This window comes from Kogia breviceps, chromosome 2, assembly GCF_026419965.1.
Source record: "Kogia breviceps isolate mKogBre1 chromosome 2, mKogBre1 haplotype 1, whole genome shotgun sequence".
Classification (NCBI taxonomy): domain Eukaryota; kingdom Metazoa; phylum Chordata; class Mammalia; order Artiodactyla; family Physeteridae; genus Kogia; species Kogia breviceps.
The window spans coordinates 174,319,155-174,347,075 of record NC_081311.1 but is presented as its reverse complement, the minus strand read 5'-3'; the positions used below and the strand labels follow the sequence as shown (position 1 = coordinate 174,347,075).

At 34.9% G+C, this 27,921-nt stretch overlaps 1 protein-coding gene across 2 annotated transcripts in view; it reads right to left on the bottom strand.

Annotated features, from left to right (window-relative positions):
* The window catches only part of PTH2R (parathyroid hormone 2 receptor), a 111,578-nt gene that overhangs the window by 16,545 nt on the left and 67,112 nt on the right, over positions 1 to 27,921 (bottom strand). For both annotated transcript variants that reach the window (XM_067027547.1, XM_059051753.2), the window contains 5 exons: positions 24,493 to 24,590; positions 21,027 to 21,216; positions 19,945 to 20,098; positions 13,453 to 13,513; positions 6,091 to 6,157 (listed from right to left, as the gene is read on the bottom strand). In XM_067027547.1, the coding sequence (XP_066883648.1) occupies positions 6,091 to 6,157; positions 13,453 to 13,513; positions 19,945 to 20,098; positions 21,027 to 21,216; positions 24,493 to 24,590 (570 nt within the window). The remainder of the gene's footprint in view (positions 1 to 6,090; positions 6,158 to 13,452; positions 13,514 to 19,944; positions 20,099 to 21,026; positions 21,217 to 24,492; positions 24,591 to 27,921) is intronic.

Here is a 27,921-nt window from a genome sequence, read left to right as displayed (position 1 = left end):
GAAGACACCACACACATTAGAAAAGTGTTAAAGATGAGTATCAAAATGAGACCTCCGAGATGTGTTCAGAAGGGTTGGAGAGGGACCAATATTCTCAATGTTAACTGATTTTACTTAATAACCTTGCATACACTACCTAAATCAATCCTCTCATGCACCAGGGTATGTGCTCTCACCCTGGCAAACACTGGCAGGGCTTAAATTCAATTACCACAAGCAGGGAAAACTGTGGGCTCTGGAACCACACTGCCTGAACCTGACTCCAACTTCAGCACTTTCTAAATGTATATACCTAAGCTAGTTACATAACTGCTCTTGGACTCAAACTAAGAATAATGAAAATACCAATCTCAAAGTTGTTTGAGGGTTAATGAAGAAAAGGTTTTGAGATAAAACATGAAGCAAAAAAATGTACCCCAAAATATTTATTCATCAAATGATAAATAGAAAGAGATTTAACTCTGTCAAGGGATAAAAGAAAAGACATTTTGGTAAAAATGAAATTGAGCAGAGACTAGAAAGACCATTTGATCACAAATCAGAGGATGATGAATGAAAGGATGGGGGAATGAAGCAGACTAATACAGGATGAAGGAAACAAGTAAAGACAAATACCACCAAGTTTCTGTTTTTCTTTGCCCTAAACTGTAAATCCAAGATCTCGGATTTCTGCTAAGACCAAAGCTCTCTCCACCCCATATTCCTGGCCTCTTCAAGACCATCTTGTAAATGTTCATGAGCAAATCTGCTCAATTTTACAATCTGTATATTTATGTCTGTGGTTTTATTTCTCTTCAGCTATTATAGTCTCTTCTGGTTGACACCAGTGAAAACGTAGGTTCTCGTGTGTCAGGGGGTAGATCAACCCCTGCTTGATCGGGGTTTATCACCTCTGCCAACTTCACCTTCACCACTTCTAATCCATCCTGCCCTGCCTGTGGCTTCTCCTGATCTGTGGGCCAAGCACACTGTTCCTCCTAATGCTGTTCTGCGAGGCCCAGGACCAAAACAATGCGTCATGTCCCATTGTCAGTTAGGAAATATTCCTTTCATATTTTTTAATAAATTTATTTATTTATTTGTTTTTGGCTGTGTTGCATCTTCACTGCTGCCGCAGGCTTTCTCTAGTTGTGGTGAGCAGGGGCTACTCTTCCGTTGCTGTGTGCAGGCTTCTCATTGCGGTGGCTTCTCCTGTTGCGGAGCACGGGCTCTAGGCGTGCGGGCTTCAGTAGTTGTGGCACGCGGGCTCAGTAGTTGTGGCACACGGGCTTAGTTGCTCCGTGGCATGTGGGATCTTCCCGGACCAGGGATTGAACCCGTGTCCCCTAAATTGGCAGGCAGATTCTTAACCGCTGCACCACGAGGGAAGCCCATTCCTTTCGTATTTTAATGCTATATAGAAAAACTTAAAATCACCTTCAAGTCAACATCAAGATGTTGAGGGTGAATAATTAATTATATTTAGAGATATTTATTTTCAGAACAAAAATTGTTTCGAATGACCCTAATTCTCTTAAATATAATTTTACCACATATGAACACAGAAAACCATAGTGCTACAATTTTAGATTCTATGACTCCAAAATCAAGTTGTTCCTTCCAAATTTGTACTAAAGTCTGTGATTATCTCTAAAATTCAATTCTCTTGATATGACTTCTTCAAGTTAGAACCTATGAGCGCTCATCCATACTACGAAATGCAAGACTAAAAAACAAACCTTTTATTCTAAAGTTAACATATAAAAATCATAAATGTAGCCATAAAATTGAAAAGATTATTTTCCCATAACTTCGAGAAAAAATTTTGACATCCTTTGGAATGTAAGTGAAAAGAACGTGGTCCAAAAATGCAGGTTATAGTCTTTGTTTTGTCACACTGGCTGTGTGACCTTTATCTGTGTGGGCTTTAGTTTCCTTCTCTAGAAAATAAAAAGGTTGCATAAAATGGACTCAAAATTTCTGTAATTATACTGGCTTTCTGCTTTTATTTCACTTCTTCCCTCTTACCGTTTCCTAGAATATTTACTTTGTATGCATGCTTTATTTTTTCAGCAAGTGTTTATTGAGTGTCCACTCTGTGCCAGGAAAATTACAAGGCATTAGAATACAGAAGTTGAGAAAAATATGGTTCTTGTTCACAAAAACCTTTCAGTTTAGTGGGCAAGATGGACATTCAACAAACCATCAGAAGCATTATACTTGATGAAGATCTTGAGAAAGAAAAACCTCACCGTGCTCTGTGGGTTATAATAGGTGACCTAATTTTGATTGGGGGCAACAAGGAAGCCACAATAAAGAAGTGACATTTAAACTGAGGAGTAGAAGGAAGCATATCCCAGCCTTCCAGGGTTACAGGGCAAAATGAAGAATAGTCCTGAGAGGGGCAGACATGGACAAGTTCAAGGAACCGAAAGGGAAACAACGAGGCTAAGGCAGAGAGCATAAAGGGGTGCAGACATGAGTGACAGGGTCTCCTCTGGACTATCAGGGATGTTGGCTTTTATTATAAGTGTGGGATATAAGCTCTTTATTATAAGAGCTCACATTATTTACTGTGAGCTCACTAGGTAGGGACATTGATCCTGAAGTTAGAATCTGAGCTCCACCACTTACTAGCTGAGTGACCTTGGGCAGTTTCCTCATTTAGAGTTATTGGGAGGATTAGATCAATCAATGTAAATAAAGTGTTTAAAACAGTGCTCAATGGTGGGAAGCACTTTGCTGTGTATGCTGTTATTATTAGCATCATTCTTCCTGGCTTCAGGACACAGAAGAGCTCGGAAGAAGGAGCACTACACTCCAGGTGCTGAGACCAGGGTTCCAGGTGCATCTCTTCCCATACAGGCTAGTGAGGAAACCTTAAAAGGAATCGAGATAACCCTGAATTGGAATAAAGAAACAAAAAGGTAACTTTAAGTGAACAGAAAGGTGCTCTTGAATCTCTTCTCTGATTTTTGAGATTAAATGGATGTTGTAATATTGGAAAAATATTTAAGAATTCTTGCTTTGCATTGCTCATAATATTAGTTCTAGAAGACGAAAATGGCATCCCACCTAAGCTTCCTTCAAAATTTATTGAGTGTACCATCATTTCTGGTTCTCTTTCATCAATGGTGAATCTATCAGATTATAATCACCTAACTGTACTGTTTCACATTGCAATTTAGAAACCTCAGCAAATAAACTTCTCATCCACACTGGTGATGTGAGTAACTAAGATCTGTAAATAAACAACAAAGCTTTAGATAAAAATCAACTATTTCAATGGAAAATGTCCTATGATTTACTTTTTTCTCCACTGTTCTTTGCTTCAATTACTAATAATTTTACAAGGATCCCTTGGATTTTAATAAGCCCTTCCTTTTCATCAAATGAAAACACAAACTTAATGTTCTTCAATTTGCCTCATTTTTATAATATTTAATTACCTCTTATTTATCAATTCAAGTACAAGGCACTGAAGACACAAAAAGTATTAAGACATGGGTTATCCCTTTAAAAAGATGGTAGTAAGAGGTGGAGGAGCAAACATAATAAAGGAGGAAGAGAGAGAAAGGAAAGTTAAAGGCTTGGAAATGCAATAAGGTTAGCATATCAGTGCATAAAAGGGAAATCAGAGTAGTAAACCCCAGTTAATTTATAAAGTTAATTATCTTCTTTAAGTTTATTGATAATCTCTCAGGGATACAGTTTATCACTAGGTTTAATGGGATGGTTTATCACTACATTAATACAGCAGCACTTCATTAAAATTAATATGAGTTTCTAAACTGAAGCCATTCATTCATTCATTTATCCACAACCCATTTTTTTAAATTTTATTGAAGTACAGTTGATTTACAATGTTGTTAATTTCTGCCGTATAGCAATGTGACAGTTATACATATATCTTCTTTTTCATATTCTTATCCATTATGGTTTATCATAAGATGTTGAATATAGTTCCCTGTGCTATACAGTAGCACCTGGTTGTTTACCCATCCTATATACAATAGTTTGCATCTGTTAATCCCAAACTCTCAGTCCTTCCCTCCCACCCCCTCCCCCTTGGCAACCACAAGTCTGTTCTCTATATTTGTGAGTCTGTTTTTGTTTTGTAGATATGTTCATTTCCACAATCCATTTTTGAGCTTCCCCTAAGACTTAGAATCGGGTCTAATTTGATAACAGGCTGCTGTAGCAAGGGTACAAACTGGCTTCTCTAAAACTTCTGTACTTTATTTTCCCCTCTAAATATTTACATCAATGAACTTCTGAAATGAATATTCCTTTTCGATCTCTTCTACCTTGCTATCTGCATTTTTCCAATGAGATAAATAAGCTTTTATCTGACTATCTGGATAGATCTTACAAAACCTCAACCACATTAATAGCTGTCCTTCTGGATCCATCATGCCAACATACTGACACACCTTGTCCAAAAGAAAACAAAATGAGAAAAGTAAGAAACTGGAGAACAAAGAATGACTGAAAAAACTGGTTAAAAATCAGGCAGCTACTATTTACAACAGCCAAGACAAGTAAGCAACCTAAATGTCCATCAATAGATGAATGGATAAAGAAGATGTGGTATGTGTATATATACATATATATATATGTATATACATACACACACACACACATACACACACACACACACACACACACACACACAATGGAATACTACTCAGCCATAAAAAAGAATGAAATAATGCCATTTGCAGCAACATGGATGGACCTAGAGATTGTCATACTAAGTGAAGTCAGACAGAGAAAGACAAATATCATAGGATATCACTTATATGTGGAATCTATAAAAATGATACAAATGAAAATATTTACAAAACAAATAGACTCACAGGCATAGAAAACAAACTTATGGTTACCAAAAGGGAAAGGTTGGAAGGGGATAAATTAGGAGTTTGGGATTAACATATACACACTACTATATATATAATAGATAAACAACAAGGACCTACTGTATAGCACAGGGAACTATATTCAATATCTTGTAATAAACTGTAATGGAAAAGAATCTGAAAAAGAATAGATGGATAGATATAGATAGATATGTATTACTGAATCACTTTGCTGTACACCTGAAACTAACACAACATTGTAAATCAACTATACTTCAATTTAAAAAATATAAAAAATCAGGCTGCTATATTACTTTCAAATTATTTAACATTTAATATTGGGACATCAGTCCTTTTTAAAAGATGTTTATAATCTTGAGTTAATACATGAAAACCAGGAAAACACAAGGTGGTATAATTTCTTCATCAAACCACAGAGAAGCTAATACCATAAACTCTTCAGGGAAGGTCAAGAGTAAACATTTCTGTTCTTTTTAAAAAATTGTTATTTTATATTGGAGCATAGTTGATTAACAATGTTGTGTTAGTTTCCGGTGCAGAGCAAAGTGATTCAGTTATACATATACAAGTATCTATTCTTTTTAAAATTCTTTTCCCATTTAGGTTATTACAGAATATTGAGCATTTTGGTGAGTTTTGTTAGACACAAAGTGTGTGATGTTGTTTTCTTTTGTAACACAGACGTAATATACAGGCAGACAAGTCCCATGCAATGACTGCCGACTCTAGTCTTTTTTGGACTACAGTCCAAAATAGTATGGAATCCTCTTAACTCCTTGAGGAAAGTATGTGAAATAAAAGTTTTAGGCAATGTTTTATAATAAATCACACTATCATTTTTCTCTCTCGATAATTCCTCTGTTCTCTTGCTATTCCATCTTTGCCCCCTCCTCCTACCTATTACCAGGTGATCAGGTGGTCACAACTTTACAAAATAATGGCTGAAAAGGGGGAAGAGTTTAAGGACCTCCCCAACTGCTTGAACCTATAAATGTTCATAGATATTTTGAAGTCCCGGAATTTTCCCTACGTATTAGCAGATTAAAGGGAGGGTATGCGCTTTCCTCATGGATCACAGTGTCAGCCATGAATAAGGGTCTGATCCCCAATCCAGACTTTCCCAACATCTATTGATGTAATGTGAGGTTTAGGAAACAAAGTGACAGACAAACTTTCTCTGGTTTTAGCAGTAATTTAATTATGCATCTTTTTCTTCTTTCTTTAAACTTACCCCGATAGCTGCTAAGATTGGGGCTTGATAAATCCACTTGATGTCACCAGCACTAAGTTCCCAGCATCTGAGACATGAAAAAGAACTTCCATTAAAGAATCAGCAAAGCAAGTAAGCAGTGAGATGTAACATTTTGGTTTACAAAAAAATTCCAGACCCAGATTTTTGAATAAGAAACAAGTAGACAGGAAAAAAAAAAAAAAATCGGGCTTCCCTGGTGGCGCAGTGGTTGAGAGTCCGCCTGCCGATGCAGGGGTCACGGGTTCGTGCCCTGGTCCGGGAGGATCCCACATGCCGCGGAGCAACTGGGCCCGTGAGCCATGGCCGCTGGGCCTGCGCGTCCGGAGCCTGTGCTCCGCAACGGGAGAGGCCGCAGCAGTGAGAGGCCCGCATACCGCAAAAAAAAAAAAAAAAAAAAAAAAAAAAATCTCCTAAAACACCCAAAACAGTAAAAAAAAAGTGTAACAGTCCTGGTTTCCATACTATTAGCTACTCCTTGGGGATAAGTAAAGTATTATAAATAGTGGTTTATTATTTTCATAAAAGAGTCAAAACTATGTTTCTAGAACCACAAAAAAATTAGTCTTCTAAATGTGGCATCATTGATTCTTTATTTTTGTTATCACTTGGAAAGATCCATAACAATTAAACCTTGTTGACAGAGAAAGTCCTCTCACTTTCAGAATTTACTCCATTGGCTTTAGAACATTGACCTTAGTACATTCTTATCCACAGAAATGCAACAGAAAACTGGCAATCATGTAAATTATTCTTGTTGATAGGAGTGTAGAAGAAAACTGAATGCAAATGATTTTTGTCCATAGAAAGGAAAATTAGCCATGTTTGGTGGAATGTAATTGCTCAGTGATCTGTGAATATTGACCAGTTTTTACATTTATTTGTAAAATTATTTCAGTGTACATATTACTAGATATAAAAATGTAATTCTTCTATTCCTCCTTTGAACCAGTTACAACATCTTACTGGTTTCCTCATTAATTAGTGAGTTAAAAAATCTTGATAGGTGCTCATTTTATATTTTCGTGAGATCATGATTTTATCTTCTATTTTAAAAAGTTTTTAACAGTACTTAATAAAAACACTATTTGATTTACTTATTTGTTATATTTATTTTCTGCTTCCTGCTCACTCCAACTAGAATTTAAGTTTACATAGGCAGGGATCATTGTTGTTTTTGTTTTCTGTTACAAGTGCCTAGAACAGTACATAGCATGTACGTAGTCAATAAACATTTGTTGAATTGAACTGAATTCAAAGTAAGTTAGACTCAACCTCACCCATTCTGGTTTGTGGTAAAGGTCTTACACTAGAATAAATGGAATGGAGTTGAGAAAAACTAGTTCCACTTGAAACTTCAATGTAGCACTTTAAACGGTTTTTTAAAATTAAAGATACATAAATAAAAGCCTTCAGTTTCTTTCTCCTTAGACAAAACCTAGCATTGATTGTGGCAACAGTAAATGAAATTTTATAAAGAAATTTTAATGATATAATGATAACTTTTAAATTCTGGATAATAAACTTATTAAGAAAGTTACTTTTAAATTAATGAACAAATTATGGATAATAAAAAGCTATTTCAACTATTCCTTGAAGGTAAAACATTTTCAGTACACATGTAATAACAACATATTTTTTAAAATATAATTTTGTATATAGGCAATACATTCTCATTTCAAAAAACAAACTATATAAAAAGATAGACATTGAGACATCTCAGTCCTCCCCATGTTCCTGTATACCTCTGACCTTGCCTTTCTCCTTACAGGTAACATCTTTTATTACTTTACTGTATATGCTTTCAGTATTTCTTTATGCATATACAAACACATACAAATATTATAATCTTATTTTCCCCATCTTACAAAAATGCAATGTACACTCTGTTCTGTAACTTGCCCTTTCCTTTTAATAGTATATTTTAAATTTCTTTTCATATCAGTACCAAGAGAGCTTAGCCCAGCATTCCATTGGAAGAAGGTATCACAGTTAAATCAACCAGACCCCTAGACCAAAGTGTAATTCTGGTCCAGCCAAAATGAAATCGGCAAAGTCAATGGGCTTGAAGACTGAATAAGAATGGAAATCAAACACAGGGACATTTTATACTTGCATACACCTTACTTGTTTACACATTATTGAACATTGCCCACATTATTTGTACTCATCTATTTTCCACATTGTTCAGCCAGACAAGAAAGATAAAAGTGTTACTGAGTCGTGCAAAACATCTATCACACTTCGCTAAAAAGGCTTCCCACTGTAAGGAAAGTGGCACATATTGTGAGAATATAAATTGAACATTGATTCACTAAATTTTGGATTTCATAAATTTTCTTTTCAGCTTTGACATCTGGTAATATCTTCATAATCTCTCTGTTTCAATGACATTTCATCGTGGTGTCTCCTAACACACTGGAATTCAATTACGCAATTTCAGCTCTACAAAATACTTGTATCTGGAAGTAGGTCAAACCAGCTACTTCTAAAAACAGGAAAAACTTGACTTTGATCATTTTCAATGTCAAAGTTTCAAATTTGCCCTTTGATAAGAGGCAACTGAGGTTTCAGATATTTTAAAGAAAATGCTATTAATCCTTATTTTTCATTAATTCTTCAATGTCCCAGCTCACACCGTGTTTGTTAACATGGCTGAGAAACTACCCTCTGTCCAGATTTTTTAAAATAAATTTTAACACTCTAGGAAATGCAGGACTAAATGTTGGTTAAAATGTAGTTCTGAATGGTAGAGTATGAAACACAGTAGTCTGTATGATGAATGGTAAAGCATACAGACTAGAAAGTAGGATTTCCTGCAGCCAGGCCTGGAAACAGGAAATGCATTGTTCCACCAGAGGGATCCAGTGAATTATATTGATTGAATACTATACTGTCTCCACAACTCACACTCTGATAAGAGTAGAGGAAGTGAAGTTCCCTGAGAGCCATGCAGATTTCCTAGGAATGATGGAGTGTATCTTTTCTTGGTCCTTTCAATTGCAAGCCCTAAGTTTCCTGCTGGCATCTCATCTCCTTTGAATGAGCAGGGAGAAGGTAATAAGGTATCTTGTAAGGTGTTTTTGCTTTTGTAAGTAAAAAGAAAAACAAAATTATTCACTTTTTAAGTCATTTGTCCAATCTAAACTACCCAATTATCTTACCCTGCCTTAGTCAAACAACACTTTGATAGAATTTTAGAACTGGAAGAGACTTCTTTTGTATATTCTATAGAGTTTAGAGTACCTTCTAAAACTGGGTCTTATCTGCTTATCTCTAAATGTCCAAGATACAGAGAAAATCAGAGTTCTATCTTTGAAAGGCCAGATCAGAAAAAGATAAATGGCAACTATAAGAGACATGAGCAGGGGCCCCATCTGTCCTTTGGAGATGCTCCAAGTCTGCTCTCTCCACTTGAACTTTGTGACACGGCACTATACATAGGTCAGATGACAACACTCAAGAAAACCCACAAAAACTTTTTAACTTAGACAAGCTGAATTTCATGAGAAATCAAATCTGGCAATTATAAAATCATGCCATGAATGTGGTAATACAGTTTTATTTTCTATGCAAAATAAATATAAAATGACCCCTTAACCCAATTATCGCACTCAGATCAGGGCACTATAGAATTCAAGATTTTATTCTAAGTAAGGTAGAAATAAATATTTTATGCAGAAGAGTCACATGATCTAACTTAATATTTCGTATTTTTACATTAATACATCCGGTTTAGAGCAATATTTAGTATCAGTTGTATTTTTCAAAGTATTATGTACCTAATGGATTTTTTCTCAAAAATGATAAACATGTATTTCTTATTTTTTCAGCAAAAAGACATGATTATTAATGTTTAATATCTAGTTTATGATTTTTTTAAATGCAAGATAACTAAGAAAACTAATTAATTCAATATAAAATGTACTATGAATATATTTGCTTTCTTTCCTTGCTCAAGGCCTGGAATAGCTGTTGAATGGATGAATGAGTCAAACTTGCTCCAAGCTAGCTGTAGGCTTTGGAGATGTAACCTGATATCTCTGGGTCTCATTTTATTCATCTCTCAAATGTGGGGATTGGACCAAACAATGCCTTCGGTTCTACCTTCTCTAAAATTCCAAATTTAAGTGATTTGGTTACGCATCTCAGGGTAAAATTATTTAGCATTAATTAGTACCTCTTTATTGACTCAACCTCCCTCCCTCCTCTAAGAAATCAAACAGCAATGCTGCAAGTTTTCTTTGAGATTTCCAATATCGCTGTGTAAATGTAACAATAATGATAACAATGTAGATAAGGTTAACCCCCAATTGTCAACGAATCCAAATGGCATAAAGAGATAAAGTAAGTAAAAATGAAACCCTGTGGGACCCTACGGGTACAAGCCCCTCTGTGTCCCCACTTCTTGTCTGTAGAAAAAAGCTTTAGTCTCCAAGGGTTTCCCCAAGTTCCAAAGAGCAGACTCAAACAGTTACTAATTAGTGAAGTGAGAAAATGCAGAAACAAAGGAAAAGCAGTCAAGCAAGAAAAGTAATAATAGCTTGAACAGCAGAGTTACAGGACTCCTAGTTCCTCCTGAAGGGATACAGGTAACAATCTGATGCATATCTTTGCATTGTCCTGCAGAAACTAAGATCCCTACCCTGTGGAGGATGTTGACTATATGCTGACCACAAGCATGTAGACCCTGGACTGGTTGGAACCAGAAAACTGATGATTAAGATTCCTAAAACATAACCTTGTTACAGAATAATGTCCATGAGCTGACCATGCACCTGTGACCCTCACTCCTAATGGTGCCTTTAAAAATCCTTGCTCCAAAGTAACAGGGAATTCAGGTCTTTTGAGCATTAGTTGCCCATTCTCCTTGCTTTGCATCCTGCAAATAAAAGCTGTACTTTTCCTCACTACAATCCAATGTCAGTAGATTCGCTTTGCTGCTCATTGGGTGAGTGAACCCAAGTTCAGCTGAGTAACAATAATGCAAAGCCACAACCTAAGTGTCCATCGACAGATGAATAGATAAAGGAGATGTGGCACATATATACAATGGAATATTACTCAGCCATAAAAAGAAATGGAATTGACTTATTTGCAGTGAGGTGGATGGACCTAGAGACTATCATACAGAGTGAAGTAAGTCAGAAAGAGAAAAACAAATACCATATGCTAACACATATATACGGAATCTTAAAAAAAAATGGTTATGAAGAACCTAGGGGCAGGACAGGAATAAAGACTCAGACATAGTGAATGGACTTGAGGACATGGGGAGGGGTAAGGGTAAGCTGGGATGAAGTGAGAGAGTGGCATGGACTTATATATACTACCAAATGTAAAATAGCTAGCTAGTGGGAAGCAGCGCATAGCACAGGGAGATCAGCTTGGTGCTCTGTGACCATCTAGAGGAGTGGGATAGGGAGGGTGGGAAGGAGATGTAAGAGGGAGGAGATATGGGGATATACGTATATGTATAGTTGATTCACTTTGTTATAAAGCAGAAACTAACACACCATTGTAAAGCAATTATACTCCAATAAAGTTGTTAAAAAAAAAAAAAGCAAAGCCAGTAAGTTCTAGAACTGAGGGAAAGCTGATGAATGGGGAGTTCTGGAGCAAGGCTACACCTAACGATAATGATCTGTAGACTTCAGATTTGGGGGAACAGTGGTAGGTTCTTTGTAGAATTCAGGTGCTTACATAATGTGGCATTTTTTTCACTGCACAACTGACAAAATGATTCTGAAGGAAATACTCAGTGACTCAAAACAAATTGTGTGGGCTCAGTGAAAGAAAGGAGCAAAGAAAAAGGAGTTGCTGTCAGGAAATGTACACGATCTGTGGATATTAAACTGTATTCTGTTAACAGGGAAGAATGCTCAGCATTACTATATCTATAAGTTAAAACTGTCTCTCTTTAAATCGCCTTTTCATGTATCATAAGTGTATTTGTCTGCTCGGGCTGCCATAACAATATAGTATAGACTGACGGCTTAAACAGCAGACATTTATTTTCTCACAGTTGGAGGCTAAAGTCTGAGATCAAAATGCAAGGTTCTGTCATCTTGTTGTGTGCTCATAAAACCTTTACTTCATGTGCATACACAGAGAGAAGGATCTCCCTCGTGTCTCTTCTCATGAAGACACTAATCCTATCATATAAGAGCCATACCCTTAGGATTTCATTTAACGTTAATTACCTCCTTAAGGGCCATATCTCCAAATACAGTCACACTGGGGATTAGGGCTTCCCACATATGAATTTTGGGGAGACACAATTCATTCCAAGCAATAAGTTTGACCATGAAAGCAAAGAGCAGGCACTGAATGCTTCTCCATGTTCTCCTTTTCTTTCTTTGACTCACCATTACTAAAAACAGAAATAATATGAAAAAATGAATGTTTCAGTATCCATTCATCATGTAGCACCCAAAGAGAAACAGACAACTGGGGGGCTAGTGATTCCCTAGGATGGATTCCACTTCTAATGTGCATTTTTTTATCACTTAAGAATATTTAATTACACTATAGAAGGCAAGAGAACAAATGGCGTGGTTTAAACCTACAGTTGCATTAAATGTAGATCAGCAGTTGGTAAGTAGAACACATGCGTGTTAAGCACAGGTACTAAATATCTGGGGCAACTGAGTACTAAATATTCATGATACACTAAATATATAAGAGGCACAAAGTATCCCCACTATGCAGGAAGTGCTCGATAGTCTTGATGTCTTACTTCAGCCACTGATTGGTGGAACCCATGGCCACATATCCTTTGCCCAAATAATGCAAATAAAACCCAGAGCTGCTCAGCAGGCTAAGTGTCAAGCTAGAGCCATGGCCAGGTGAACTTGCCCTTATATCTCTCTGAGACAGCAAGTGTGTGTCTCCAGCCCAAGGCACCTTCTGTCAGTGGGTCCCCTTGTTGCAACCACATTTCTTGTCCTCATAACCACACCATCAGTGGGGAATGCTGATGTGGCAGAGAGAATGAGAGAGAGACAGAGAGGACATATGAGTACTGCCTATCCCAGGACTCAGGTAATGCAGTCTTTTCACCTGTGTGCATCATATCCTAAGTGTGTTAACTTACCCATCTCTTTCCCCTTGCTTCTCACTGTATGTTTCAAACTGATTTCATAAACCATGGAGTTTATGACCATCCTAATCGGGTGAATCTTTCTGTCCCATGACTCTGGGGTGGATAGCTTGCTTGTAATGTATCAGAGGCTACAAGGTAATTTCCCACATAACATCCCTAAAGGGCAATGTCATCAAGAACAGCAGCAAGTCTTGAGAAAATCCCAGGCTCTTGCTTTACCTCTTCTTGTTTCCACTCACCTTGCATCAGCCAGAGTTGCTCGTGCCACAGCCCAGGCTGTAACAAATGCCGCGGGGAACCCTGCAATCAGAAAAGGATTCAGAGACCATATTTCTTTTAAGATTAAGGGATTTTTTTTCTTATATTAATCACATAAAAATATACTATTAAAAGGTGAGAGAGAAAAACAGGCATGAAAAATGTTGCTATGTGAATATGAAAAGTCCACTTAATTTTCATCTTGTCCGTTTGAGAAGGGAGGTGGTACACTGATGTTATTTGTTCTCAAAAGTCTGAAGATGAAGACTGGCTCTATTTTCCTTTGAGGGGTGTAAGGTTAAGCCATGTATGGAGGGGACCGAAGTTCCCGAGGTCAAAGGCAGGCAGTGGTAGGTGCATCCAACTTTGCCTCTTGGAATGCCGAAAGCCACATGCTTTCCAAGAGGAGTAAAGCAACAAGAGGGACTCATGAGAAGTGGCAGGAAGGCTGCTGTTCTAAAATACTCAAATTTGCTCATTCTAAAAGTTGAAGGCATAGAGAGGTTATACTGCAAGTTACAAAATTAGGAAGTTTTGATCAGTTTAGCCCTTCTTTTTTTGTTCATATCAGCTTCAGACAGAGCATTTGCAGGCACTGAAAGCTTAGCAAAGGGTGGTGCTATATTAGTTTGATGATTTGAGCATGACATATTTGTCCTTCATAAACAATAAACACCTATGAGCTTGCAACATCAACTCTATTATACTGACTTTCCATGAGTCCTTTGCCCCCAGTAAAAGTTGACTGCTCAGTTCACGTTATACTTGGACTCTGACATCACAAAAAATCACAAACCATAACTTTTATGCAGCACTGCAATAGAAGATCAAAGGATTTAATGGATAATTTTTCATTATGTGGCCTTTGAGAAAGAAGTTTAAAAAAAAGGAAGAGAAACCATAGGAAGCATCTTACAAAGAGAGAAAAAGAATTTAACTCAGAACATTTTCTTAACACAATATTCTTTACCTTTTAAAAAACACATTTCTAAATTTTCAGATATATTTTCTAAGCAAAAAAAGTAAACATTAAAAATAGATTGATGAAAAAAATTTCAGAAAAAAATTAAAATAAGGTGATATCCCACAAAAGGGAATTTCTTTGGTCTCCTTAGTGATCTAATTGAATTTAACTTCAGCCAGCCTGTGTGGCTATTTAATTTTATGACTCTATATTCCAATTTTATTTATTGTTTTTATATAACTCCTTTTTAAAAAAATTCTGCTCGAATTCTATGTTCTAGGAAATTTTTTTCAAAAGAGATCTACCCAATTCTGGTTAATTCTTAGGTTCAGCTTGCTATTCTATCTATCTAGTCCACCTATCCATCCATCTGTATAAACATATATCCACTAAGCATTTATTAAATACCTTTTTATTTGCTAAGAACTGTTATAGTCTCAGAAGATTTAAAAAAAGAACAGAATAAACTATATCCCTGTTTTCCTGAAACTTATATTTTGGTATGGGAGGTAAAATTAATAACACAACTTCAGTTATCAATTAGTGCTATGAAGAAAAGCAAGAATGATACTATGTAATGGAGAGAGCATGGCTCCTTCTGACAGAATGGTTCATAAAGGTCTGACACGGATCCCTTTGCTGTTCTACTGCCTTGGTTGTCTTTAAAAAGTGTCTGCCTTTGATCAAAATGTTCACATTTTCTCATTTGTAGTTCTTCATCTTCTGCTTCCTTTACAATCTCCTGATCACGCAATTTCCTGAATGATGTTCTATATATAGAACATTGATTAATGGTGCTGGATTTGGAATTATGTTTTAAACGATAATTATAGCAAATACTTTATATCAGACACCATGTCTTAATGAAATTGCTTTTCTCATCCTCTTGGAAGACCCTCATTCACAAGATGAGCACAGAGACAACCACGGAGGAATAAAGAACAGAAACCATTTTGAGGCTTTCTAAGAATTTTTGGTAACCAATCTTAGTATCACATTATTAAGTAATTGAGAACACATAAATAAAGGGAAAAATCTTTGAAATCTAGACGTTATTTTAAATTTAAGTGTTACTTTAAGTAAATTTAATGTAAATTGGAATGTTATTCTATATTTGCATTTATCTTAAGAGTTGAGTTATTTTCATAAAATACATCAGTATAAATAAGTGATTCTGCGAGGGAGGCAATCTCTGGTTTAAGAATAAGTAGACTTGAGTTTTGGTATGGCTTCATTACTATTCTCCCTTAAAATGAAGGTTTGGGCTAATAGTAGTCAAAAATACTTTAGCAATTAAACACTTTCTTCAAATAAAAACTTATACAGCAGCCCACCACATAAGCCAGAGATGCCTTGAAGCCAAAGTGGGGTTAAAGGGTCTTGCCATATTGGCCCATGTAATTTTATCTTATTTTGGACACTTCAGAGGCTTCAGAGAACCCAACCTCAGCCTTACCCTCCTCCTGAAATGCTACTGTGGTATTGCAAAGTCATAGTTTGATCATAAAGTATAGAGTTAACCCTAAAAATTAGAAACCCATCATGACATGGGGATTCCCAGATTTGCTACAGACATACAATGTCTTAGTAACCAGAAACCTTGATTCCCCTGGGAATCCAGTCTATGTTGACTGGTCAGACATAAAGCTCCAAGCTATGACTTCAGTTCCCTCTCTACTCACTGCAGGATGCTGGAATTTAGTATCTATCACTTGCTGATTCATTCTTTGAGGAATCTAGAAATTCGTCTATATAATTTTGATAGAATTGTTCTCAAGTCTCATAGGACTCTAAGGCCAATACTGAGTGAGCCTTTCCTCTCTGTAAGGAAAACTGCAGAGCCTTTAAAGTTTTCCATTGTTACAAAGGTGAGTGTCTATTTATGAAACTTCAGAAGAGTTACCCTCTCCTGAATGGAATTACTACAGTAAACAAAAGAAATCTTTAAAAAATATATCTAATTCATAGTCTAAAATCTGCTCTAGAAGAAGAGCAAGGCATTATGAAAAAGGACCAATCTAAAACAGAAGAGCTACAATGGAAAAGAAAATGTTTACTGAATAAAATATTGCCAGTGGGCAGAAACTGTAGAAGATCAATTGATGGAGAGCAGGTAGAATCTTGAAACCGGGTGAACCCACAGAGATAAATCTACATAATGGTTACAAATATAAATTTAAATTTGACTATAATATATTTTCTTTTAAACAGATAATAACCTGTAGAATTTTTTAATGATAAGTAGTAAATCCCCAAATTACATCTTGAAGGTCTGGAAAAAGTAATAAGCAGGGAGAACCAAATTCCTTATCTTTCATAAAGTAGGGCCAAAATATAGATCTCTTATTGCCTCTAATGGTTAAATATAATTTTAATTTTAAGATAACTTTAAGGTAGAATTAATAATGGCATTAAAAATCATAGGGCAAGGGAGAAACAGTTTTTCTAGATTTTTTAATTCAGCTTAAAGCAAACAACGAAGATTTTTAATTGTATAAAGGTGTTATATTGACTATCATAAATAATTTTATAAAGAACAGATTTTATAAATTAAATATTTTGAATATAATACACATGATGAGAATAGGCCTACAAAAAATAAAATAACCTAAAGGGTCAGACTCCATGCTTGTGTGCCGGGACTTTAACATATTTCTTGTTTTTCAATTATATATACTGCCAAATGGATGATCAAAAAATGTTTGCTGGATTGAAATTATTTTATACAGAGATAATAAAATTGGAAGTGTAGTACCTTCTTCTGATTATTTTAAGATAATACAAAATATGAAAATATTCTACAAGAAAGCTTGGCAACAGGGACGTGACTATGTGGTATAACCAGGATAGGTGCTTTTATATGATAATATGTACATTCTGGCATCTCATCTGACAGGTGAAAATTAAGAATGGCTGCTAATACAGAGGTAAATTACCACATTCAATAAGGATAAAGAAGAAAGAATGACACTTTTTTTCCTACTATGTTGTATATTATATCCCCAGTACTTATTTATCTTATAACTGGAAGTTTGTTACCTTTTGACTGACCTTTTAAATATAGAATTAAATATATTTTTAAAATATGTAGTTGGAACTGAGAATAAAGTGCCTTATTCATGAGAAAACTGAGCAGGGCTAGGAAAAATTAAGAAAATGGTTAGTTGAAAGAAAAGAAGCATAGTCATCATTAGAATTTGCCTTTACTCCTCTATATATCTTGTTTTGTGATAAAGATATACAAAAAAGTCATTTTAAATATCTGCCTTTAATTTACTAAGGCAGACATGGCATATGTTCCTCTTTGGATGGTAATTTCCTTCCCTACCAACTTATTATTAAGAACCAGGAAAATCAATGTAAATAATGCAACTCCACATATCATTACAGAGTGAGTAATAAAGTGCTGAGTATTTACCTAGCTAAAGAGAGCTTAAAGTTATAATAATTGGGTCCAAATGAACAACAAAGGAATCCAAGCAAATTTTCTTCTCTAGTGAAGCCAATAAATCACTGGAAGAAAGTCTGAAACTGGGTTCACTATGCATTAGTCTAGCAAAGGATCCTGCAAAGCAGCTATAATGTTTTGATATTTATTTTTCTTATAGAAAGTTGGAAAAATGAGTCTGAAATAAAAATGATATTTTAAAATCATACTCTCAGTGTTGAGATAAGAGAAAATAGTCTATTAATCAAACAGACTTGGATATTTATTTCAGTAGCAGAGAGAAATTCTTAAAAGAATATTACTATTTTTAAATTATACATGCCCTAGCCTAGAGCATTTATTTTTTTGGAGTTGCAAAGAGAGAAGCTGGAAGATAGACCACCTATAGAACCATAACTCTGTAAAGATTACTTGTTACTGTCGTGGTTAATTACATAATATTGCATGTAAGATGCTTTTTGTAAAGTGATCATCCATGTAGATACTACTTGCTTTCATGCATGTTCTTAAACCATTCGGTGAAATGAAGGTTTCAAGCTGTGATGCTTCTCTACTGTAATTGTCACTCTTATGACAAAATTTTGTGGACAAATAATTAAAGTTGTAAAGGAAGGTGAGAACCTCATACTTGCATAGAAGCTCGCTGGAACCCTCAGTGTTTTTTTAATTCTCATTTTCATAGAAAGATTTGAAAACTACTTTCCTGGGTTTCAGTGAGGCAAACTCCTGATTTTACAGAGAGACAGACTGAGTGATACAGCCCAAATAAGAGCTGACAGGGGAATTTGCTATCAAACCAATATGTAAATAAAGAAAAACAAGTTTATTACTAGTGTGACCAATGTCATAGAAAACTAAAAAATAAAATGGGACTCAGATAAATTCATTGTTGAATTTTCTATCAACATCTTTACTAACTTCTAGTAATTATGTGGGTACACAGACATGATTTTGCCTTGAAGGCAAACTACCAAATACTGTTGAGAAAATTTCCAAAGTACCCTAAACAAATAAAGTGTATCTTTTTTAATTTTAGTAACTGTTAGTCAGATAAGGGAGAGCCTAAAAACAAACTGCTTTCAGAAATTTTTATTCACAATTATTATTTCATAATAAATAATGCTTGACAGTAAATTGACCCTTTGTCTTCTTAAAGGTTATTAACTAACAGGAAATTCAATATCCTTTACTTCATGTTTTCAAACGTTAAGACAATATTAAGACAAAACAGGCCAAAAAATTCTTATTTTGATGGGAAAAAAAAACTTCAAATTTAATCTTGATCCACTTAGTTGATTTTTTTCCCTGTGCTGAGCACATCATAATTTGGATAATAAAATAGCAATTGTTAATATTGAGACTTCTTAATTCTAACCACGTATGAGTTTTAATTTTTCTTAAATTATAACAAACAAACAACATCCTTTCTCCACATCACATTGAGTTAGTGCCTAATTCAGTAATGCTTCTAGTGCTGACAAGGCATTTTTGCAATGTGAGCTGAATATCCTTTTTTAAAAATTATTTCTGCCAAAAGTAATTTGAATTATTTCCTTCCAAAAGACATGGCATATCTACGTAATTAGTTTGTAATTTGCATTGTTAAATGCAGTCAAGATGGTCCTATAAATTCCTTTCTGGCATTCTCATTATATGACCTAGAATTACAAATCAAAGATGCATCATTATAGCTTAGCAATTCAAAAATCAAAATTTTTAGGATGAAATTATTGTTAAATCAAGACATTGACATAAGATACGATGAGCACAGCAGTTCTAAATGTGCATTGCCATCAAGATATTTCCCCCAAAGAATCCTCTCAAGAATCTGGCCTAAGAACACTAACCCTAAGTTAAAAGTGAAAAGTTTGTTACCAATGGGAGGATTATAGACTTGATCTTAATAAATTTCCTGAATAATTAAAGAGAAAGAAAGGATAAAGATAGAATAGGGAGGGATTATTTCAGGAAAATAACAGAAAGAATGATAATGACAGGCAAGACAGAAAGCCCTATAATCCATAATCCAGTTGAACAGGAAAGGAGACAGATATGCCTTACCCCAGCCTATCAAGGTGAAGCCCCACAGGTACTTGGTGTCCGAAAAGAATGCCACAAAGATTAAACTATGCAGATAGAGGCCTTCCACCAAGATCCAATAGTAGTTTGTAGCCAAGAAGTAAATAAACATCACAACTGCAATCTTGCACCCAATCTGTTACAAATAAACCAACATTGCACCATATTAGAATTCCTAATCATACTGGTTCCAACATTAGACCACTAAAAAGCAGTTCCTCCATTTCTTTTTTATAATCTAATATCTCTTGCACCTGGAAGGCCAAGACTTTTGAAAGAGACCAGAACAAAGTTATTTTAACATAGCATTTCTAAGACTGCGGGCTTGATTCTGTTTTTAAATAAAGATTTTTATTCCTTTAGAAGTTACAAGAAATCACTTTTCCTTAAGTTTTCTTGTTTATAAAAACACTTGATCATCAGAGAAAATTAGGACAGTAAAGAAAAGCATAAAGAGGAAAACTTAACCATCATTCTACCATGAACTTATTTTATTCTGGTCTTTTTTATGCCCCAAAAGTTAATGGCTTAAAATGATAAACATTTAATATGTCTTATGAATCGATGGATTGGCTAGATGATTCTGCTGATTTGGGCAAAGCTCAGCTAATCTTGGCTAGGCTCACTCATAGAGGTCTACCCTCAACTGACACACCATCACACCTACTTCATTCTAGTTCATTTAAAAAGTCACAAAGCCAATCCAGAATTAGAATCAGCAGAGACAACAATGAACTACAGGGCAAAGGGCAAAGATACCGACAGCATTAATTCACACCATCAGTACAATCCATCTATTCTACCTAATTTCCAGATATATTGCTTCAATGGTGATAATGCTTCTCATTAACTGAATGATTGGGTGATTCTACTTACTAAATAACAACAGGACATTTAAGAGCAGAATCAAGTATCATGGAATCTTATTTGGGAACAAGTCTTTGAGTCTACAGTAAAGGAACTAAATGCCCTGGGTTTTTAAATCCCAAGCTCCTGGTCTTGCAGGTCGACTTTTTACTTTTGAAAGTGTGAGCCATGCAAGGGCTCACGGTGAAAACACTTACATACTGTGATTTGTCCACAGGAGGCACTTCTATGGAACTTTGTAGGTCATCTTGCATGATCAGGGACTGCAGCTCCTTTACTCCTATGTGAGCATGGACCACTCTGTCCTTGACAAAGATGCTCACAGCTCTCAGCATGAAAGACACAAATAAGTGCATGTGGATATAGTTCCTAGTACAATGCAATCGTCTATGGAGAGAAAATATTTAGATTTGAATAAAATTAGAAATGGAGAAAGAAAATACATAAATGAGCTCAAACTCCTCCCAAAAAAGAAGAAATATAATAAACCTTAACAAAGAGAGAAACAATTGGGGTCAAACACTAAAATGTAGCTTTTTGAGAATTAATTTCTAATTTATCCTGATCAGCTACCATGGTATCCAGATTATGCAGTGTTAAATATTATGCTACATTATACTATAGCATTACATTATACTATATATTAAGGTAATAAATAATTGATGGAGAACCACCTTGAACAGGGATAAGCCTTATTAAAACTGGAATGTTCACATTTTCAATATATTCTCTATAAGAAAAAGTAAGATATTTTGATAGAATTACACAGTTTTATTTCCTAGGAATGTTTGAGAGAAAACAAGCTTCCTTTAATATAAAAAGCTTTGGAATTATAAAAGGATCTTAGACACAAGTTAAGTCAGTAACATACTCAGGAGTAGATATAGCAGCATCAACTAGTACAGAAAAGTAACTCCAAAAAAAAAAAAAAAGATTTCTTTTAAGTTTGATTAAAACAAAAACAAAACAAAAAACACCAGGAAAAGGGATGTATAATCCAGTCAAAAGGCCCAGCTCTACCATTGCTTGACTATGAAAAAAGCTGAGCTTTCGTGTACAATGAACACACTGATACTATGTCTCTTCCTGAAAAGACAAAGTACTCAAGTATAAGGAAGTAAGAAATGTTTTAATCCAGAAGAAAAAGAAGAAATGTTTTAATCCAGTAATATATTTTTATATTTCATAATGTAGAAAGAATCTACTGTTACTCTGATAAACTATTATGTAAACTGAGGAATTATTACTTAGTCATTTGTATCCTCCTGAAATTTCACATAACTTTTATTCTCATAGATATCTATCTATTATTCTGAACAACCACAGCTAAGCTTGATGTAACTGAATGAACTCTGGGAGTCAGAAGATGAAGGTTCTGTTTCCAGCTGGACCACCTATGACCTTGTGACTTTGAACACTGAGCTTCAGTTTCTTGTCTCTCAAATGAGATCATCCCGCCAAGCCAACTTCACGAGGTTATTTTGAGGAACCCTCTACAACCCCACAAATGTGATCGTGTTACCCTTCTACTTAAAAACGTCATTGGCTCCCTGTACACTACCTTATAAGACAACATTCAAAGCCCTTGACAAGAGACTGTAAAACCTAATGCTACAAAATCTAGTTTCTCCCTGGCCATTCCCATATGGCCACTCCTCCCTATGCATCAAATGCTGCATTCATATGGGACGCTTCTATATTCCCTGCGTATACTCTGCTCCTTTGTGCCTCTGACCTTTGTACATTCTGTTCCCATCATTTGGAATATGCCACATTCCTTCTCATCATTCAGTATCAGCTCATACACCAGCTGTTCTGGGAAATCTCTCTCCCTTATCTTGTTAGTTTTAGACTTGTTCCTTAGTATTCCCAAAGCCCTTTATGAAACCTGAATTACAGTACTAATAATATTTTAATTGATAATCATCTAATGTGTCGGTTTCTCTCAGTGGTGTATATACTACTTTTCTGATCTTCAACATATCTTAACTTGGCCTCCATCAATACCAAAAATGGACTATCACATGATAGAGAAAAACGCTTGTTGAACCAATGGACTAGTAAATCAATAAAGCAAAAGCTTTGGAAATATAAACTACACCACTATACCACTACTATATGAGAAACTGTTGGAAGTGGTTGGAATATTACAACTAGTCATTATTTATTAATTCAACAAACATTTACTGAGCACCAGGACATATCAAGTACTAGTGAGAGTGCAGCAACGAGCAAACAGAAGAAGATAAATGCCTACTCTTGTGTGGCTTTACATTCTAGAGGGAGAGACAAAAAATAAAAAGATAAATAAGTAAAACATCAGATAATACATTAGACAGCTCTAAATCAGAGGAGAAAAGTAAACTAGGAAATAGGTATGAGAAGTTTCAAGGAAGAGAGGATTGAAGATAATAGGAAACAAAATATAAAATTTGTCTTTGAGTTATAGTTTCTATTAATTTCTAAATCCTCTATTTCCATTTTCTAATGTATCCTCTAACCTCACTCCTTCTTTTCCTGCATATAATTTAGCACTAAATTTTTTCAATTTTACAACCTTAATTTAATATATCTCAAAACTGTCCATTTCTATCCAATCCCCAAGGCCACTGCCCTAGGCCAGGCCACCATCTTCTTGTCCTGATGACTCTACTAGCATCTTCCAAATGGGCTTCCTACCACCAGTTCACACTCCACCTTACAATGCACGTTCCATGTCACTCCTCTGCTTAAAATCCTTCATGGCTCCTCACTGGCTCTTAGGGTGAAGTTCAGATTCCATATACAGGTCTCAATACCTTCCCAGCCCTGCTTACCTCTCTAGCCTCTGTGTCCATCAGCTGCCTACAGCAAAATTCTCAATTCTCAGATATTCCATGCTTTTTCTTGATCTAAACTTAGGTTTGGAACTCTCTCCTCAGTCTCCTCTTTTGGTTAGATTTTGTGTATACTCATGTGTCATTTGAGATGTCACTTCATTTGGGAGGTCTTCTCTCTTGTCCCTCCTCTGTCCTCCCAAATCACTATAAGCCACCTGAATCACAGCACTTCTCAAACTGTAAACGCATTGTCTTCTCAGCTATTTGTGTCACAAACCAGCTGCAAGCATCAGCCTATACACATAGTTCACTGTTTTATCTCCGTATTGGGGTTCAAAATTCTGTGTTGATTTAGATTAAGTTGAATTGAATTAGACAAAAGTTTAAGTGGATAAAAATTAAACCACAGCAAAAGCAATAAATACTATTTCTTTATATATGATATCACATAAATTAGAGATTATTTAAAATGAATTTCTGTCCCATGGCACCAAAATCACTTGGGAAAAGTGAAATAAGTCTTAACATCATGAGTGAACATTTTTGTAACTCACCTGACAATAGTCTGTGTCACTTTGCAAAAATATACTACAATGCAAATCTATTGGCTTAATGGTTTCAGATTGCTTTGATGCTTTAAGTTTTTAAACAAACAAACAACAAAGAAGAACCCTGAAGTTTTCATCAAAAATAAATCAAAGTCAAATAATTTTACACTAGGCTGAATTCAGAAACTTGTGTTTGGGAAAAGTATTTGCAGGCACAGATTATGAGAGGTCTGCGTCTTTGATGAATAAGAAACAGAACTGCCCCTTCATGGAGAAAGTGATTGGGAATCACTCACCTGAAGTAACCAATGATGAGAATAGCCACGGCCAGAGATCCAAAGGAGACAGAGTAACCAATAGTGTACATGACATAGAGGCGTTCAAAGAATTCTTGCTGGAGGGCAACAGATTTAATCAGAAAAGCAGGCCTGAACAAATAATTTGATGTAGATAAACTTAAAAATAGTGCTTTTAACCTTTTTAAAGATAGGCAACGTGTGACCACATTTGTATAATATACAAGTTATTTTTCTGGCCTTCCTTACTCCCTAAATTCAAGTCAGGGTTAAAGATATAATTAAAATATTTGGCATTTCTTCTTGCTTAAGTGAGGCCAAATTCAACGTTACAAAATTTACTTCATGTATTTTTACAGTGCTCTTTTTAACTAATTGGAACTGTATATCTAACATGTGATATTTGGAGTAAATAAAACACATGTTACAGACTATTTTAAAACTGGTAAAAAATATGTCACTTTTGGAATATTAGTTCTAGTTTTCTTTAGCTTTTTTATTGAGCTGTAGTTTACATGAAACAAAATGTGCAGATTTAAAATGATCAGTTTGATGGGTTTTGACAAACCAAGTTCATTGTGCCACTTGCTAGTCAAAAATCCACCCACCATCCACCCCCAGGTAAATACTGTTCCAATTTCTGTCACCACAAATTGGCTTTATCTGTTCATGTACTTCATATATTTCTCAACTGTTCTTATACTTCTTGGAATTATATAGTATATACTCTTTTTGTCAATATACTATTTTGATATTCACTGATATTGTTGTATGAATCAATGGTCCATTCCTTTTTTTTTTTTTTTTTGTATTTTAAAATAACTCTAGATTCAAAAGAAGTGGAAAAGATAGTAAAAAGGGTCCTATGTACCCTTCACACAGTATCCTCAATCTTACCTAAGTTCACTAAAATATCAAACCAGGAATTTGGCATTGGTGCAGTTCATGTGTTTACAGTTTTGTGTCATTTTATTACATATGAAAAATTTTGTAACCTTCTCTGCAGTCAAGATACAGAACTATTCCATCACCACAAAGATGTTCCTTGTGCTGTTTCCTTTACAGTCATACCTACCCTGTTCCTCTCCACCATCCTTATCACCTGCCAAACATTAATCTGTTTTCTATCTCTATAATTTTGTCATTTCATAAATGTTATAGAAATGAAATCATACAAAGCATGATCTTTGAGATTGGTTTTTTTCACTCAGAGTAATAACCTCAAGATCCATTCAAGTTGTTACACATACCAAGTTTGTTCTTTTTTATTGCTGCATAGTACTGCATGGTATACATGTAACCTACACATACCATATTTGAAATGAGTTTCAAACTTTGTAGATAACATACAAAGTTGGGTCATGTTTTCTATAGACTCTTTCAATCTCTGTTAATTGGTATGTTAAGACCACTTGCTTTTAATATAATATTGATATGTTAAGGCTAAGTCCATCATTTTATATTTTTATTTTCTGTTATGTTTTTCATTTCTGTTTTGCTTTTCCTGCCATCCCTGGTTACTTGAACATTTTGTAGAATGTCATTTTGATTTATATTTTTGTATAGTGCTTTTGGTGGTGGCTCTCAGTATTACATTATATAGCTTAATGTGGAAGATCTGATAGTTGAATTTTCACCTTTCTTCTATTTTAATTAAACATTGAAAAGTATAAATCTTTCTCTATACTCTGCTTTCACTGTTTCCCACAATTTTTTATATATATTGAGTTTTCATATTTATTCAGTTCAAACTTTTGCCATTGGTCACATAATTTCCAACTACTTATGAATTGTATACATATTTTAATTTATTTTCAATTAATTATTTCGTGGTCAGAGAACATACTGCATAAGATTTTAATCTTGAGATTTATTGAAACTTGTTTTATAGCCCAGCATATGTTCTATCTTGATAAAACTTTGGTGAGTACTTTAAAAGGATGTAAATTTTGCAGTTATTGTGTATACTATTCTAAAATGTCAATTTATTCAAATGGTTTGAAATATATTCTATAGAAGGTTTTGTCCAATTGTTCTATCAATTACTAAGAAAATGGCATTCTTTAAAATGTCAACATGCTGGAATTTGGTTATTTCTCCCTTTAGCTCTGACAAATTTTGCTTCATGTAATTTGAAGCTCCTAAATGCATGTATATTTAGGATTATTTCCTCTTGGTAAATTGTTTCTTTATAATTTGAAATGTCCCTCCATCTTGGTAATTACATCTATCTGTATCTTTATATTTAGAGTACATTTCTCAAAGACAGCAAACTACTGAGTCATACTTTTATTATCCATTCTGACAACCTCTGCCTTTTAAGCAAAATGTTTAGTTCACTTACCTTGAATATAATCATTGCTATGGCTGGGTTTAAATCTAACATATAGGTATTTGCACTCTAAATGTCCTATCTTTTCTTTGTTCCTCTGTACCTACTTCCTTACCTTTTATTGGGGGGTAGGGGATGGGGAAATCAATCAAATATTTCTTAGTATTTCACATGTGGGTTTGTCTTGTTTTGTTTTGAGGTAGGGGGCAGCTTAAGGGATCTTAGTTCCCTGACCGGGAGTTGAACCCTGGCCCTTGGCAGTGAAAGCCTGGAGTCCTAACCACTGGAAAGCCAGGGAATTCCCAAAACTTGTATTCTTTTTTAGCAGTTACTATAGAGACTTGGTTATGCATCTGAACTTATTAGGGCCTACATTTAAGTAATATTGAACTATTTCACCATATAAATAGAACTTTACAATCATGTACTCAATTTTGCTCCGCTAGCCTTTGTCCCTTTTAGATTTTGTTCTGCATAATTTATAAACCCCAATAATGTTTGCTTTAAGCAGTCAACAGATTTTAAATGAATTAAATTATAGATATAAAGATAGATATAAACAGCAATAAATAAGGATAGGTATATAGTTTTGTTTATTATTTTAGTCTGTCATTTTTATCCACATATACACCTATTCTGGTACTCCTCCTGCCTTTCTGACAATCTATGCTTCCATCTGGTATATTTCTCTCCTGCTTAGAGAATTTTTTTGAGCATTTCTTATACTGAAAGTTTGATGAAGATGACCTCTCTCAGATTTTGTTGTCTGAAAAATATCATTATTTTGCCTCTGTCTTAATGAATATTATCACTTTAAAGATATCATTCCATTGTATTCTGGCCTCCATTGTTTATACTAAAACACAGCATCTTTTCAGTTGTTGCTCCCCTGAATATAATGTGCCCTTTTTCTCTCACTGCTTTTAAGATTTTCTTTTTACTTTGATTCACAGCAGTTTAACTATGATGTGTCTAAGTATGGTTTTCTTTTTATTTACCCTGCCTAGGGTTTGCTGAATCTCTGGAACCTGTGGGTTGATTTATTTCATCCATTTTAGAAAATTATGGGCTATTGCCTTCTCAAATATTTATTTTGT